Here is an 18,484-nt window from a genome sequence, read left to right on the forward strand (position 1 = left end):
AATTTATAATGTGATAAGGACATTGTACATGGACAAATTAAATATTTAATAGTTCTAAATAGCAAATTAGTAATTTGTTTAATAAAATTATGTTCGACATATGCATAAATAATTTATCTGTAATCTTGAAAAATATTAAAATTCTTAAATTATATTCTCAACTCATGTTATCATATTGCCATAAGAATAACAATAATTTCTGTTAAAAAATCATTTCCATACAGCCCAAAAATATGAAATCGAATTTCCATGTCTGTATTTCATTTCATGTCAAGCAAAAATTATGTTGCTTAACCCTTTGGGGCACGCTGGTATTAATAATGTCCCATCTTTTTGATGCGTAAAAACGCATGGTGGGACATTTTTCGACCCATCTGGATATATTGGAATAGTTGCGAGCTCATACATTTTTTTCAGAACTTTATTATTTCTGAACTTTAGTAATTGGCAACACCATGGTATTTTTATTTTCAAAAATTCCGTACCTCAAAGGGTTAACGATATGCAAAAATTTAGTTCTTAAATTGTGTTATCGGATTGATGCTTCATATTGATTTTCAAATAAAGTATTTAAAATTCTAATTTTTTTAAATCGTAACAAGATGATTGAAGTTGAAAAATTAATACTTAAATTTGCTTAAAAATAAATACGATATTCTGTTATTTTTAACTCTTTCGCTCATTTATGTAAAATGAGTACTGTGAGTGAACAAAAATGATTTCCTCCTATCAGCACACCATTTCTCATATTTATATTTTACGAATATTTTTTCATCAATTCTATTTGTTGTTGGTTTTGCAAAATGCGATTCTCCCGTTTACTTCATTCATACAAAAAAGAGATCTATATATTATAATACTCCCTGGGTATTTGTTGCTTGCTGTTTTTATACCCTGTTCATACTTTTCTTCAATATAGCTTTCACTGAATTGATTTAATGAGGAAAATCTTATGTTGTAATATCAAATTCTTTTCTCATGATTTAACTAATTTACATTTGAACCAATAGAATTTTAAATCACATTTTGATTATTATACATTGTATGAGATATTGAATTTATTTTGGAAACTGCACTACAAGTAATTCATAATATAAATAAGAAAATACCAGAAAAATACCGAATGCAATATTGTTAATTTTTGATACCGAATTAATATTGTTCAAAACTGTATCATATAGGTATCAAGGAATCGAAAATTTCGAAATAGTTGTACAGTTTTCATTCAATTTATTTAAAAAAAAAGATTTCTTATTTGAAAATTAAGCACATCCTGATTGAAGATTGAAGTTTAAAGCAGAAAATTTTCCACAAATTTTATCTCAAATCCAATTTGAAGTTAAAATTTTGATCAATTAAAATTAATACTGATTAATTAAATTTGCGCAATAATATTATCAATTATAATATTCAAACCTTCTATATAAAAGGCTTAGGCTATATTCAACTTCTCATAGGAACTTTATACTTTAATACTCGCTCTCCGCTTTGATTTCTCTCAATTTTCCAAAATGTCAAAAAAATTATAAACACTTTCTTTTCCAAATTTTTCTTTAAACAAATCACAAAACGTTTCATAAACTCATAGAAACAAAAATTAAAAATTTCAAAATTTCTTTGTCGAATAAAGTAATAAAAAAATGTCCTTTTAAATTCCTTTTCCCAAAAAAAACAAAACTATTCTTTGAAAAATTTCTCTATTTTTTTTTTCTCCTTAATTTTCAATATTCTTCTTATATACTCGTTTCAAACTAAATTAACACTTTAATTGAATAATTTTATAATTACAAAAAGAAAAAAAAATAAAAGAACAGAGAAAGAGAGAAGAAAAAAAAATTTCCTTTTAAATGAGAACGGAGAAATTTCATTCAAAAGTTGAACTTTAAAAATTAAAATTCTTTTTACCTTTATTTTTTTTTTACTTTATTTCTCTTGCATACACAGAACCTATACAGGACACAAAGTTTTTCTTAATAACACAAAATTTACAGTAGCAAATAAACGAATCAAAAACAAAAAAAAATAAGAAAATAAAATGAAAAAAAACAAAAAGTCATACTCAATTTTCCAATTTCTAATCGACTGGATTTTTTTGAATTAGAATTTTTTCTTTTAAAAAACAAAGAGAGCAAAAACTATAAACTGAATATAGAACAACAAGAAAAAAAAGAAAAAAACAATAAAACAAACAAGAAAAATTTTCATTTTCTTTTTCTAAAATTTTTAATATAAACTTTACAAAGTCCTTTTTTTCTTGTATTTTTAAGTATTTTGTTTATTTTTCTCTCCTTAGTTTCAGGATTTTACTTTTTTTTTGGAAAATTTCTAAATTGTTTGTTAAACTATATTGAGTACAACTAGTATTCTTTTAATAATGTGTGTATGTGTGTATTTTATTTAAGAAAAAAAAATTTACATAAAGAAAGAGAAACAAAGAGAAAAGAAAAAAAACTTAATAACTTGTTTATTTTTTTTTTCTCTTTTTTTTTACTTCATTTGTTTCATCTATTGTAGAGTAAAACTTGAAGAATCACCATATCGCCTTACATTGAATGATCTTCGTATTAGTGATGAGGATGTTTATATATGTGATACAACATTTTATATACCACAAGAATCTTGTGATGCGACAAGAGGATATCGCACTGAAGTCATTGTTTTAGGTAAGAAAAAAAATTTATAATTTTCAAAAATTGTTTTTTTTTTTTCCTTAAATATAAAATAACCTTAAAAAAAATATGTTTTTTTTTTATTATTTTAAAATTAAAATTAAAATAATTAAAAAAAATAATAATAGAGCTTTATAGAAACCACCATGTTATAATATTCCTCTATATGAAATTAATCCTATATATGTATGAAAAGATGAAGAAGAAGAAGAAGAAAACAACATTAAAAACTAATCCTAAATTTTTAATTTTTCTTCTTTCACAATATTACCTAACCAATTTTAAATAAATAACAAATATAACAATGGAGAAAAAAAACCGCTATTGTTTCCGATATTTAAGAAAGAAAAAAAAGGATTTTTTGTTTTTTATAATAACCCAGTTTTGTTTTGTTTTTTAAAATTTAATGTTTTTGTTATAAAAGCATAATATGCAATTTAAATTTATTCCTTGTATATTGTTTTCCATTCTTGTTCCATGTTCAAACAAAAAATACCATTAATCTGAAAAATCAAAACAAAAAAAAAAAAACCTAAAAAATTTTTATGTACCAAAAAAATTAGAGTAACAATTTTTTTCCTCTTTTTAATTTTAAAGAAAATTTTTGTAAACAAGAAGATTTTTTTATATAATTTTTTTTTGCTTTCGTCCTGTATTTCATTTCATTTAAGATTTAAACGAGTAATTTAATGGAAATTTTGTTAACTAAATGCTCAGTGTATGAATTAAAAAAAGAGGACTTCCTATTTTTAATAATAAATTGCATAAAAAGAAAATTTAATAAAAAGAAAATTTAGTAAATAATTTGTAAGAAAATATTCAAGAATAATGAAAAATTAATCGTTCTTTATTAAAAAAAAAATACGGCAGGCTAGTCACCTACCTAATTAAAACTGCATAACACAATGATACTGGAGCAATATTTACAATATAGCCATATGCTTCTCCAAGTAGTGAAGAAGAAAAAAAAAACGAAATCTTTGTTTACAAGCGACCAAAATTTTAGATACAAAAAAAAATTTCCTTTGAAAATTTTTTAATTTGCATTTGTATACAAAACAGATTTCCTTGTTTTCTAAACCAAATTGTTAATACCAAATAAAAGGGTAAATACTGTGCAGCTTCACAATTAATTTAATTAAATTTTAGAGAATATTGAGATTACGAATAAAAAGAAATTGTCAACTTTACTTTCTTTAATTAAAAAATATTATACTTTGGATTATAACATCCTATATTGCAAACAAATACGGGCATTACAATTCAACTTCCAATATTCAAAAGTATAAAAAATAAATAAATTATTAAGATTAAGATAGCAGCTTGGAAAAATGTAAACTATTTACCCAAGGAAAAAATCTATTAGAATCGCAAAGATTAAGAATTGGGTACAGAAATCTTATTCATAAATAAATTTTTGAAAAGGCTCCTCATTTTTAATAAATGCAATGAATATCTTGAGCATCAGAAGAATATTCAAAATACACCAGTATTGAAATTTTGTAATATGAAGATAGAATACATTAGTCACAATATTCCTCAGTAAAATTAGCCTTTTTTTCATTTCTTGCATAATTTTATTAAATTTAATGAAATTTATTGTATTCCTTTAATAAAAATTTAAATTTTTATTAGAGCCTGACAAAAGCTTAAAGGGCTATAAAGACCATTTTCTATAAGCTTTTCCTATGTTAAAAGAAAAATTACCAATAAATATCTTTTTGAAGGAAAATTTTCCATTATTTTTGATTCTAATGTTGTGAAATTCAATTTACATTTTTCTATTATTTTGCATGAATAATTAGTAAGAGATATCGGACGTAAATTTTTCAAATCTCCTGAATTTGCACCATAGAAACTATGTTTGAAACAAAATTTATTTAAAAATTTTTCAATTAAATTTTTCATTTTGAATATTAATAAAATTCTTAGTTAATCAAAAAGCAATTTATGTTTGCAAAAATAGGAAGTTGTATTAGAAAAAATTTCAAAAATAGAAGAAACTTCTCCATTAAATAAAGCAACCAAATTCAGATGCCTGATGAAAGAAAATTATGATTTTAATTTGAAAATTTTCATTGCAATTAAAATGGTTTCCTTTTTTTTTACAATATTTTAACTAACTTCATAATAATCTACAACTTTACTATATAATAAGCATACCCAACTCATATGGTATTTTTTCTCCAAATATTTTTGATTAACATCCTTTCCCTTTCTCTCATATCCTTAACTAACAATAATAATAATAATTGTGTGTTTTCATATAAAGCATTTTGTTATTTTTTTTTCACATCATTTACTTTTTACTAAAAAAAATCTCAAGTTTAATTTTCTTTATTTTCTAAAAAATCAAAATAAAAAAAACAAACTAAAAATAAAAAAAAAAAACTCGAAAATATCAAAAATAAAAAAAAATTAAAAAAAAAAAAACTAAAAATCTAAAAAAAATCATGCAGAACATCCGCCCCCAGGTAAAAGCAACAACAAAAAAAAATTTTTTTAAAAATTATTTTAATTCTCATTTCTCTGCTACTTACCTTTTTTTTTTTAATTTACTTTTTTTTTAACTAAAAAACAAAATTTTTTTTTGCTAATAAATTTTTTTTTTTGTGAATTTGTCTTGTTGCTTTTGTGCTTTTAAATAAAGATATTTTAAAAAATTAATTTAATTTTAGCTTTTGCATTCTAAATTTCGTAAAATTAAAAACAGAACATGAGCTGTTCCATACTCTAACTCTTAATCAGTTGTACATTGACAATGCATTACGTTAAGTTTTAGGCATGATGTTGTTAACGGTAACAAATTGTATGGAAATGACATTGAAAGATATTAAATTTCAATGAATTTCTTATGTAAACTGTTATACTGTTATACAGTTTCTTTTTAAATTTTATTTAAACTTTCTTTCAAAAGAATATTTTAAATCACGCCGTTTTAAATTGTTAAAACTAAAGTTGGACATATTCGACACTTATACATCATTTTTAATATATCTAATTCGGTTCCAAACTTATATTTTGTGTGAATTCCATTTCAAACTTGTACTTTTTGTTGATCCCATTTGAAACATGTATATTGTACGGATTCCATATCAAATTCGTATTTTGTGTGGATTCCATTTCAAATTTGTATTTCATGTGGATATTTTGTGTGGATTCCATTTCAAATTTGTATTTTGTGTGGATTCCATTCTAAACTTGTATTCAGTGTGGATCCCATTTAAAATTTGTATTTCATGTGGATATTTTGTGTGGATTCCATTTCAAATTTGTATTTTGTGTGGATTCCATTCTAAACTTGTATTCAGTGTGGATCCCACTTCACATTTGTATTTCGTGTGAATATTTTGTGTGGATTTCATTTGAAATTTGTATTTTATGTGGATTCCATTTCAAACCTGTATTTTATATGGATTCCATTTCAAATAAAAGAACAACACCTTTTCATAATTAATAATAAACTGATGTTATATTTGATAAATTCAAGTATTAAAATAATTTAATTACCTATACTTGGAAAAATGCAACATTGTCCACATCATTCCATTCCATTTTCCTTTAAAATTTTGAATAATTAAAATAATAAACCATAATACATGATTTGTTTTACATCTTCTAATATTAAAATTCATGAATTCATTCACATTCCTACATTACTTGTCTCTAAAAGAATAAATTCTAAATGAAAATTATTATAATCCTCATCTTAATACACTCAATTAATTTTAATGAGCCTAAACTCAAAAATTATTTATTAGCACCTATATATAAGGTAAAAAAAAATTTTCTTAAAATCAAAAATTTCGTTTTTAAATCAACAATTTTTTTAATATAATTTTTGGAAAATAATCAATTATCTGCTGGATAAAATTTTATACATTTTTAATTAAAAGACATGAAAAATCAAAGAACTTTTCAAATGAAATAACTACAATATTGGACTTTTAACATTTTAAGAAGTAGGTTTCCTTTAATTCTAATAATATCAAAGGAAAATATTTCGAAAAATCTCTAAAAAAAATCTTTAAAAATCTCTTTAAAATTTTCAATAATGTTGAAGTGCATAAAGGCATTTACAAACTAAGTACACAAATACATGTACATAAAGTAATCAAATTGAAATTTTTTTTGTGCTGCATTGTCAAATTGAATTTATTATGGAAAAAAATGTTTTGTTTTTTGTTTTTTTTTGAATTTTTTTTTTTTGGTATAGAGATATTCATTTTAATTACTTAAAAATTAAGAGTAAAATCATTTTGAATACTTAAAATACATCATATGAATAGACTAGAAAATTACTATATACAGTTTTTTTTTTACTACATCTACACAAATTCCAAAATAATATGCTTATATATATTTAAAGACCTATATGCAATATAATATAAGAACATGTCATGAATGTTGCTCTTTAGCATATTTCTGTAAAATTTTGAAAAAAAATCCTCTTAGTTTCATTCAGCCTGCCTGGTTTTTTATATATTTATAAGATGGCAATACAAGTCCTTGTCGCTAAACCGAAAGGTATTACCGAAAATCGTAAGGCTAATATCAGTATATGATTATGGCACTTTAATTTAGTCGTAATTCCAAACAAATTTCTTTTAAATAAAATTTTTCATGTCAACTTCTTCATAAATAACATCTACCAGAGACATCCGAAATATTAAATTAAGAATTTTAAAACAAAACTCTTTGGTTCGATTACCTGCAAAACTTCTGTAACAGTAACATTATGAGGGAGTCTGTTCAAAAGACACTCACTAGTTAGTAGCATTAACCTGGCCCAGATACAGGATGTATAAATAAATTTGCTTAATTAGTCGGTCAATTCAACCATATTATAAGGTTGTTACATTAAGATACTATAGAATACGGTATTATGCAACAAGACTAAAAAATATTAATTAATTTTTAACAACTCCAGTAATTATATTTTCATACCGCATTGCATACAATAAGGGTGTTTTTTGCGAGCTAATTTTACATTTTTCCGCTTATAAAGACTCAATGAATTTTCTTGAAATTTAATGTTGGAATTCGAGGGTGTTATAGCAATTAACCTATAAATTTTTTGGAAAGATTAGAGCTCGGAAACCGAACTTGGGTCGATTAAAAATTTTTCTACCACATCCACAGAACTAATTGATACAATCATTTGAAATTTAATATTTGGATTCTGGTCATTATTGAAACTAATTGTCGAAGTTTTCAGAGAATTCGGATGGTAAAAAGCAAAACTCTATTAAGAGCCAAATTTACATTTTTATTGGTCTATTAACTAAAATCTTACTAGAGTCTCTAAAATTGTAACACTTCCTGTAATACTTTCACTAGACTAAACAATAACCGTTGCGTTTGGTGATGTGCTCACCACATCTGATTTTTTTCAAGTGAAATGTGCTGTTCTATCAACCCATAGTTTAAAATGAATTTATATTTTTTGTCAAAAATATTATTTAAGTATTCATAATGTATGTGCATAATTTTGAAATTTATAAATTATTAATTTGAATATCTTGTATGAAAAAATATGAAAAATGCTTTTTTCTTCCACATTTGGCTTAAAATTTTTTATACTCTAAAATATACATATAAATATACACATAATATAGCTTTGCATTTTTTTTTAATAAAAAAACTAAAATTCTATATTTTGTCAAATTTTTTTAATATAACTTTTGTTTCAATTTTAAATAAAAATATAAAAAAAAAATTACTTTTTTTTTTTCATTACTATTTTTAATAATTTTTTGTATCGTGTAATCTTGTGTGCAATTTTATAATATACTAAACTATTAATATACATATATAATATACATATATATAAAGTAGATAAAAAAAAAAGTGAAATTGAATAAATTTTTGTAATATTTTTATATTTTTGAATAAATAATATAATTTTTATTAAAAAAAACTAAAATTGCAAATATAAAAAGTGAAAATCTATTCAAATACACCAAAAAACGTAACAAAAACAATTTTTATATTTTGATTATTATACAAACATACTCACATGTTATATAAGAATTATACTGGAATTTTGTATATAGGTACACATATAGCGAGATATATGCAAATTTATCTTTCATAATTTTATTATCCTTACAACTATTTAAGAACCCAAATTCAATTGTAACTCTTATGAAAAACCTAATATTATTTTATGAGAGAATTTTAAAATGTAAAATTTAATTTTTTCACAACATTTCTATTGTAAAATTTTCTTATTATTAAAAATGAAATTTTAAGTTAATCTACCATCATTAAATTAAAATTTCGATATTTTTTAATTAAAAAATTTTTGTTAATTCTTAGTTAAAGGCACTAGCTCTATACCTAACATAAATGCTTTAATAATTTAAAAAAAAAAATTGGAAGGGTTCTTTATATGTATAATAATATAAGGATTTGTAAAATTTAATTATGGTTGCTTATTATAAACGATATAAAATATAAAATTATTTTGTTATACGGAAAAATATAAAAAAATTAGATAAGAGTTTTCATTATTAATGTTCTGTTATCATTAATGTTCTGATTCTTGGAGCAACAGGAATTTTACAAATTTTTTGATTAATTATTATTAGAAAGATGATTGGAGTAATAGGGCCCTGATTTACATTATAAAAACGAAAAATGTATGCTATTCAAAAGTATAATTGGAGTTCTAATTAATTTTATTATTAGAGAGTTGCATAATTTTTGTTGATAATTGAAAAATTGAATTTTTTAAATTATTTCTAGTAAATTTTAGATAAACGATCGTCACAAACTCTAAATTAAATGAATTATGAAAAATAAATTCATATAAAATAGAAATACTAATAGAGCAATGAATATTAATTTAATATTTAAGAAATTAATTTTCATGGTTTATAATACATATAACTATTATTCGTATAACATTAATTAATTAGTAGAATAACATTAAATTTATTAAAATAGATCAGAACTCTTTTAGAATATTTTTCAACAACAACTTTCATTAGATTCCAATTTTCCCAATTTTTTTCAATATAATCATTTTATTTATTTTGTTGACCGAAATTTTATTTTATAGGAAAAGAACTTGACTAATTTTAAATTAAGCGCCTGTTTTGAATTTCTAATGAATAACAATAAATTAGGCTAAAAAATTAACGTGTTGGTCTAAAATTTTTAAAACAAAATTAATTTTTTTTTACCAAATTTCTAATTAGCTCTTTTGAATTATAATTGAAAATTTCAATGCTATTACAGAGCTATAAAATCTTTTAAGAAGAAAAAGAGTTACTAAAATCTTTTTTATATTTTAAAAAAACTTGAAAATTAAAAACGTGATTATTTTTTTTTTAGAGCATTCCACATTATTCATTTTATCAATTTATAAAAACAAAACAAAAGCAAAAACATTCTTAACACACAATAAATCCAAAAATTTTCAACTTACTTCATATTTTCAACACACATTAAGTGTACCCACCTTAATATTGCAAATACAACAACATATTGCAATTAATTTGTAATTGTATGAGTAAACACATAAAATTTTTGCCTCTCTTGATTTTGTTTTTCTTCTCTCAATTTTTTTTTTTTGTGCATTTTACGATTTTTCAATTTTTTCTGTAGTTACGAATGAGTGCTGATTTTATTAATTTTTTTTTTTTATAGATTTTCTCCAGTTTTACAATTTTTCTTTTTTGGCCCGTGTATAAAAATAATTTTCGAATTTTTTTCTCCGATTTCATAAAAATTAAGAATGGCTTATTTTATTTTTTTGTTTTTCATTTGTTTTTGCATAAATCTTAATCATCTTATTGTTAAAAAAAAAATTATTACTATAAAATATTTATTACGTATTTGTTAATTGCAATTTTAATATTATTAAATTATTTTTAATATTATTGTAATAATTTTATTTAATTTCAATTTAATCATTGTATTTTATGAAATTTTAATAAATTTTTTCTTAAACAAAAAATTTACAGTACCACCATCAGATATATTAGTGTTAGATGAAAAAAATGATAAAATAACAAATGGATCAATAATTGGTCCTGTAGAGGAAGGCAAAACATTAACAGCAATATGTAAAGTAGAGAAAACAAGACCGCAACCATCAATGGCATGGTATAGAGGCAATAAAAGGCTTACAACACGTAAGTAAAAAAAAATGTTTATTTTAAGTTTTTTAATTATTTTTTTTTATAAGTTAATTTTGAAATTATATTCTTAATAAATAATTTTAAATATCCTTAAAGGATAAAAATATATTGAATAGCTATGTATGTTGTGTAGCGTATAATACAATTTTATTTATGTACCATATGGTGTACATGAAATAAATTTGAAATTTGAAGTAAATAATTAAAATTTGAAATTTGAAGATGAAATATTAAAATTGGAATTTATACAGCCGATTTTGACCCTTGAGTTTCATATTGAAATTAAAATGTTCTAATAAGTGGTCAATTATTTATGCTAGATGAGTTTCATAGGCATTTCATCATTATAATGAGAAGTATTGAAAACAATAATTGTAGATTATGTCGGTTTTTATAATATAAAAAATCGCTAGACATTTTTATTGATTGCAAAAAAAAATACTCGTTAAAATTAAAGATTATAAACGCTTCTTAGTTGTTGTGAACTTCTTGAAGAGGTGAAGTAAGTACGGTAATTGTGGCCTAGTCAGGTAATATTATAGCTGAGCAACTATGAATAACCGGAAATCAGTATTACTGTAGCTGAACTATGGTCCATCTTTAACTCATAACTAATATACAAGATTTAAATTTTGCATTTTTAATGGTAATAAAATAATCTGTGAGTGTAGCTCTTGTCAGGGTTAAAACAATTTAAAATAATAAGGGAAAACTGCAAAAACAAAATAAATGGTTCAAGATTACCGCACTTACTCTACGGGTGATTGATATTATTTTCAAGACTCGCTGATCCGCCCATTTTGTTAACTATAAAACGGAGACCGGAGTTTAACGGAGAAATTGAGTTTTATTGCTTATTTGATTTCATGTAATGATCCGATTTATTTAATTTTAATCAACGACTTTCATAATTGAACATAAATTTTGTATTGAATTTAATAATTGAATACAAAATGTTGGGTAGCGTTACTCTTAATTACACCCTAAATCTTTATATCCAAATTATTATCATTTCGAAATTATAAAATATTCAAAATATTATAAACATTATTTAAATGACTGTTACTGAACTTAATTATATCCAAAAAAATTTATGCAAAACAATATTTAACTAAATTTGTCGACACAATACATACGTATAACAGTTAATTAATTTACACTACATTAAAAACTCATTTATCCTCTATAACAAATTAAATTAATATTCACCTGATTAACTATTTATTATGAATTCATGAGAAAAATTAATCATTAACAGAAAAATTATTTAATTAGGTTGGTATTTTTTTTTTTGCTTTTAATAAAAAATTCACAATTTTTAAGTAATTATATATAGGTGCGGCATCAAATACACACAAATTCTATTATTTTGTATATAAATTCCACAGCGATTCTTTATTTTAATTAAATTGAATTTATTTTTTTTTCACTTTTAATGTCTTTTTCCACTCTTCAAAAACAGAAAATTAATTAGAATCAAGGAAAAATTTTAAAAATTTCTGAAATTGAAAATTCATTGTTCTACATTATTATTAGCCTGGCGTAAAAAACAAAAAAAAATTTGATAATAAAACAAATAAATATTTTTTAATCCCTTATTCATGAATAACAAAGAAAATACAAAAAAAAAAGATAAAATTCATAATCAAGCACGTAAATAAAATATTTTTTTCTTCTGAAAGTCTGGAATTTTATTATATTATGTGTATATTTGAAATTACAGTACAGGACAAAAATTTTCATACAAATTCAATTGTTGAAAAACTTCAAAAAATTTATTTCAGAAAAATTTCTTACCAGAGGGATTCGGATAAGTAAGAGGGATTAAAAGTAACGTAATTTTTTAATACGGTTAATATTCTTCTATCTTCATATAGGAGCCTTCACGATACATAAATTTTGGACCCCCTGAGAAAAAATAGCCTAGTTAATAAAATTAATTTTTAGATTATTATTAAATCATTATTATTAATATCTAAATTTTTAATTATCTTAATATTTAACAGCTGCTAAGTCTTTCCTAGTGTCCAGGCATTTTTCTGGGAAATTAAATAAACATTAATCGTTCTAACTACATCGTTCTAACTATACAATAAAATTTTATCAAATTAATTACATTTCCTATAATATTTTATAACTGTCTCTATTAAAGCGTTTCTTTATCAAAATTCTCAAACTCAATAAAACTATTTTCGGATAATTTTTCTAGAAACTTTTTGCTGATTGCCATTTTTACCGTTATAAGATTATACTTAGAAATACTTCGTAAAAACAAAACTACGCCGTAAGAACAACAGTAATTCATGAAAAAAAAACAAAAATCTACGTGCCCTGTCCAAGGAAGTCAAAATTAAAAATTTGTAAATCTAGGGTATCCGTCCGTTAAAAGTTAATTACACAAATACAGTTTTGTAAAAATTCAATTGAATTGTGAATTATATAATTCTAGAGTTAAATTTAATGACTGACGGTAATTATTTGATTGAGGATAAATTCAATGGTCTTTGCCACTACTTTTTATTAAAAAAACCCTTTCACTTTACTCAAATATACTATGTTTATGGTATGTACCTAGAAGTAAAAAATTTCCTCTTTTACAATAAACCTAGGATATTTATTTTTTCTTAAATTCCATTTTAAGGATTCTAAAACTATATTTGTATTTGTTTTTTCAAATTTGTCTCGTAAAATAAATTTCAAAAGAAAAAAATTCCTTTATTATCTTTATCTAGATAGTCTTCTAGTCTTTTATTGCAAAATATAAAATTGAAAGAAGGTCACAAATGATTAACTTGAATTATTCATAAATTATAAAAAAAAAAAAAAAACAAAACTAAAAAATAAATTTTTATTGTTTTTTATAAATTGTGCTTCAAAAATTGTCTTTTAATTTTGTTTTTATAATTTTTTGCTTTTTGTCATTCTTACCATAAGAAAATCCATTATTATCTTAATTATATTTCTTCCATTGTATTTCCTTTAAAGCACCTGTAATAATTTTTTCCAATTAAATGCATGGGTAAAAGAATTTTCAAAACAAAAAATAAAAAAAAAAATTTAAAGTAAATTCAAAGCAAATGTTTATAATTAATTTTTGTTTTTTTTTTATATAAGACAAAAAAAGAAAACATGAAAAAGAAATATAAAATTTTTTAACCCATTTAATCAAAATCAAACACAAAACAAAATGAAAAAGGGAAAAGAAAATGAATAAATTTTGTATATAGAAGAAATTGCAAGGAAAATTCTTCAATTTCTTCTCTTTGCTCTCGATTCTCTTTGTATTTCTTTTTATTTTAATACTAAGGACTTTAGACACAGGACAAGTACATAGATATTATATATTTAATATTCATTTTGGAATTTCAATTAAATTTTACCTTTTAGGTATACACAGGGACGGACGGTCCATATATGCAAAGTATGCATTTGCAGTGGGCGACAGAAAAGGAGGGGCGCCATTAAAAACTTTAAAAAGCCATAAATTTAAAAAAAAAAATTTAATACAAATTTGGTTCAATTTACAGCGAAATTAACTTCATAAAATGTACCTACATACAAACATAATATTTTATTCCTAATAATATAAAAAATGTACATGAAAAAAAAACGGTCAGTTACGCAAAACACTAAGTATTGATCTTCATATATTTTCCTTTCGCACCGTACAATGAAATGTTCATAGAATGAAAATTATTCACATATTTTCTTACTCTACACTACTCTTTTATTTTTATTTATTGTACGAATACACAAAATATTTTTTTCATCATATGAATCATCACAATTGCAATTATTAATTTTTCCTTTTACATACATACTAGAATAAATTCGTATAATATGCCTATATACAGAAAATATTATTTCATACAGCTGTACACATTCAATCCTACATATACATAAGCGAAATCCTCTCATATAATATACATAACATAGAAGCAAGATACGCATAAAACAAAAATATTCAAAAATACATATATATGCACACATAATATTTATATTGTTTAATATGAATAAGATCAACACTCATGCGTACACATAAAATTATCTCATAAAGCAACATTTTTATTTTGCTGAGATTGCTCCCTATCAACACTCGCTCGTACACATATAATTATATCACAAAGCAAGGTTTTTATTATGCTTAGTGGCTACACTCGTTCGTACACATTATATTTAAATTGTTTCATACATGCAAAATTTTATTTTTGCTTAGTTGGCGCCCACTCACCAAACAAACAAACACATTATTATAATGTATTACTTTTCTGTATACTATTGCATTAGTAAACAACAAGAACAAAAAAGAAAAAAAAACAAAAATTAAGAATGAGAATAGAAAGAAATTAGAAAAAGAGAATGAGAGCAATATTCTTAAATAATGTAAAGCATAGCTTGATATTGAGATTGTTTATACCAATATTTTCTCTTTGTTTAACAACAAAAATTTTGAATAAATTTCAAAATTACATTATCGTTAACGATCATCGTTATGAATTTCTACTACTTACTATGTTTTGCTTTCGTTTTTGAAAAAACTGTTATCAATCACAGAATTAAATATTAATTGGTAATGTCTACTACTTATATTGAATTGAAAAAATGTTGTTTAATAAAAAGCTTATTTTTTAAGTCACAAATTTTAGAACGAAACTTTGATTTTCCTTAAATTTTTGAATGCAAGTCGAAACTTTTTTTATACGCTGCTTCATTTCTCAGGCGATTTGTTCAGGCAAGCCAAATTTTATTCGTAAATTTAAAATTACGAATAAAAATAAAAATAAATTTTTACTTTTTTTCATATTCAAATAAGCTTTGAAAAAGTTCATTTGATATAATTTTCATAGAACTTTTTACAATAAGTTTCACTAACGTCAAAAAATAAATTTTTTGGTTGTTAAAATCAAAAAATCAAGTTTAAATGATTGACATAAATCTGATCATACCATCATAAAAAAACATACAGTTAAATAAATTACCTTGTTTTTGAATTTATAAAACAAAATATTGAAAGTTTAGTTCCTGACTGTAATTCTATAATTCAGCATAATAAGGTTACAAGAAAGGGTTTTATGATGCACAATGTGCAATGCCTATTAAATTTTGTTCACAGTAATAAAATAGGTGAAACAGTTGAAGGGGGGCGCACTTTTTAGGAATCGCTTAGGGCGACGAATACAGCAGAACCGCGCCTGGGTATACATATAATTTACTATGAAAATTTTTCTTTTCATTTCTTTGTATAATAAAATCCAAATTCTTGTAATTGTGATTTAATTAGTTTTTCATTATTATTATTACTAGAACTCTTTCAGGACAATTATATAGTATTTTGAATTAACTATAATATATTTAAATAATTTTTGTAATTAATAGTGTGTCTGTAAGTAATTTCATATAATAATCATCTGATTAGTTGTTAAATTGGAGATTTTTAAGTACAATATTACAGTATTGTATTGTTGTAATAAATATTTTAGCTAATTTTCAGATCTAATAATAAATGGAAATCTTGTGAATATTTTATATTCCTAAGTTATGTAACATTATGTTTACAAAATTGATTTGAGCTTATTATAAATTTTAAATAATATTTTAAAATTAAATCAAAAAATGTTTTTATACCAATAAATGCCACTGCTAATATACTCTTGTCAAATTTTCAAAATTAAATTTAGTCGATTAACAATGCCATACAATATATTGTGTTCCGTATTTTTCTTTAAATAAAATTTTCTTATCTTACAACTCCAATTAGCTATACATAGGATTCATAGTTCTCTTAGCATTACAATATAACACTTATAAAATATTACTTACGGTTTCTGTATCTGATTAAATGCAAAAAGAGAAATAAAAATTAAATATCCTTGGAAAATGATTAAAATTTCAAATTATTTTTATTAAACACATTTAAAATAGTTTGGAAGCGCATTTGGAGGAATCATTTCTCTCTAAATCAAATTCTTTCCAGTATAGGTAATATTCTTAGGTAAATATTGTAAATTAAACCTTGTGTACATCAACAAAATTATTTAAATAAAAATAATTTTAAATTTTTAAATAAAAAATTTATAATTCCAAAAAATTTTTTTATTTTCAAAAAAACACAAAGAAATTTTTTTAAAATTTAATTTTTATTACAAAGAATCTCAAACGATAAGATGAATAAAAAATCTTTAAAATAAAAAGGCAGCATAAAGCTTGAATACGTAAAAAATTTTAAATATTTAAATTTTAAGTTGAAAACATTTAAATTCCACCAAAAATTTAATTAAAACTTACCACTCTCTATCTCACTCTCTCTCTCTGTATTCGTTTAAAATTAAATTTCTTCGAAAAATAGATAAAATAATAATAATAGAACAAAATTAATTCAAACTATATTAATTTCTATATCTAGTCAACACCGATGATAGAACCATTACTGCCATCTGGTTTTAAACACAATGAAAATTATGACTTCATAATACAATAAAACAACAAATTGTTACTATGTGATAGAAATAATTATCAAGTTTAAATCTACTACCATGACACTCTATACTCTCTTATTCTATATTATTTTTTTTTTAAAGTTCATTATGAAGAGAGAAAGGAAAAAATCGTTGTTCTTTTTGTTTGTTCTTTTTTTTTTTGTTGATTTTCATTTCGTTATCTTTTTTTTGTTTTTTTTTTTTGTATTCGAATAAAAAGAAAGACGTGATCTTTTTTAATAGCACGAACTCCAATATAATTGCCATGTTTCCTGATTTTTCGCTTATTTTCGCTTTCTTCCTTAATATTTGATAGCATTTTATAATAGTATATGCTATCAGGATTGTACTTACACCAACATAAGTATATAATAGAAACTTTTATTTTCTCCACGAAATTTCTATCCACGAAACTTATTATTATAGGCTGAAAAATATTTTGTGAATTTTCTTTTTCTTATTTTTTTTTCTGATATCTTTAATTTCTTCTGTACATGCTCTGCTAAAAGTTCAAAAAACAAAAAGTAGTCATACAATATTATATAGAAAGATATTTTTATAGTTATTTTTTTTTCCACTGAAATTTTTTTTTAAGATTATTATCTTTCTCACAAAATGTGCAAAAAAAAATAAAACCAAACAGACAAATTATAGGAAATTATAGAAACAACTTTTTGGCAAAATATCCTACCTCCTAAAAATAATTACATAATTTAAAGCAATTTGACACGCATTAACAATCTAATAAATGTTGTTAAACATCAAGATTAAAAACGAGGGTAAAAACAAAAACAAAAAATGAAAAAGTGAAAAAACAGGAGTAACACAAAAATAGAAAAGGACAAAAAAAAAATTAAACGTAGGGTAGTTTTATAAAACACAAAAATTAAATAAAATAAAGAAGAAAGTAAGCAATAAGTTCTCCAGAAAAGGAAGTTTATGAATAGAACTGTTTGTACCCTAATAACGGCCAGGTACTTTCAGTTTATAATTTTTGATTTGCGGTTTTCAAGTTTTTCAAGTCACGAATAACTTTTTAATAATGTTGGTTAATTTGAAAAACAAAAAGAAAATTTAAAACAACGGTACATTTAGATTAAATTTGAATATCGCCCCTAAAAGTATGCAATTTTTTCGAATTTAAGTTTCATAAAATTTTAATTAAATATCAGCTAGCTATCACATTTAA

At 22.8% G+C, this 18,484-nt stretch overlaps 1 protein-coding gene across 10 annotated transcripts in view; it reads left to right on the forward strand.

Moving 5' to 3' along the window:
• LOC129612165 (hemicentin-2) overlaps nucleotides 1–18,484 on the forward strand; it is a 154,387-nt gene that overhangs the window by 70,077 nt on the left and 65,826 nt on the right. For 6 of the 10 annotated variants that reach the window (XM_055525670.1, XM_055525672.1, XM_055525671.1 and 3 more), the window contains exons 3-5: nucleotides 2,515–2,663; nucleotides 5,129–5,143; nucleotides 10,643–10,813. In XM_055525670.1, the coding sequence (XP_055381645.1) occupies nucleotides 2,515–2,663; nucleotides 5,129–5,143; nucleotides 10,643–10,813 (335 nt within the window). The remainder of the gene's footprint in view (nucleotides 1–2,514; nucleotides 2,664–5,128; nucleotides 5,144–10,642; nucleotides 10,814–18,484) is intronic. The other 4 variants (XM_055525674.1, XM_055525675.1, XM_055525677.1 and 1 more) reach the window with 1 other exon arrangement.

This window comes from Condylostylus longicornis, unplaced genomic scaffold (assembly GCF_029603195.1).
Source record: "Condylostylus longicornis isolate FDR11 unplaced genomic scaffold, ASM2960319v2 ptg000062l, whole genome shotgun sequence".
NCBI lineage: Eukaryota > Metazoa > Arthropoda > Insecta > Diptera > Dolichopodidae > Condylostylus > Condylostylus longicornis.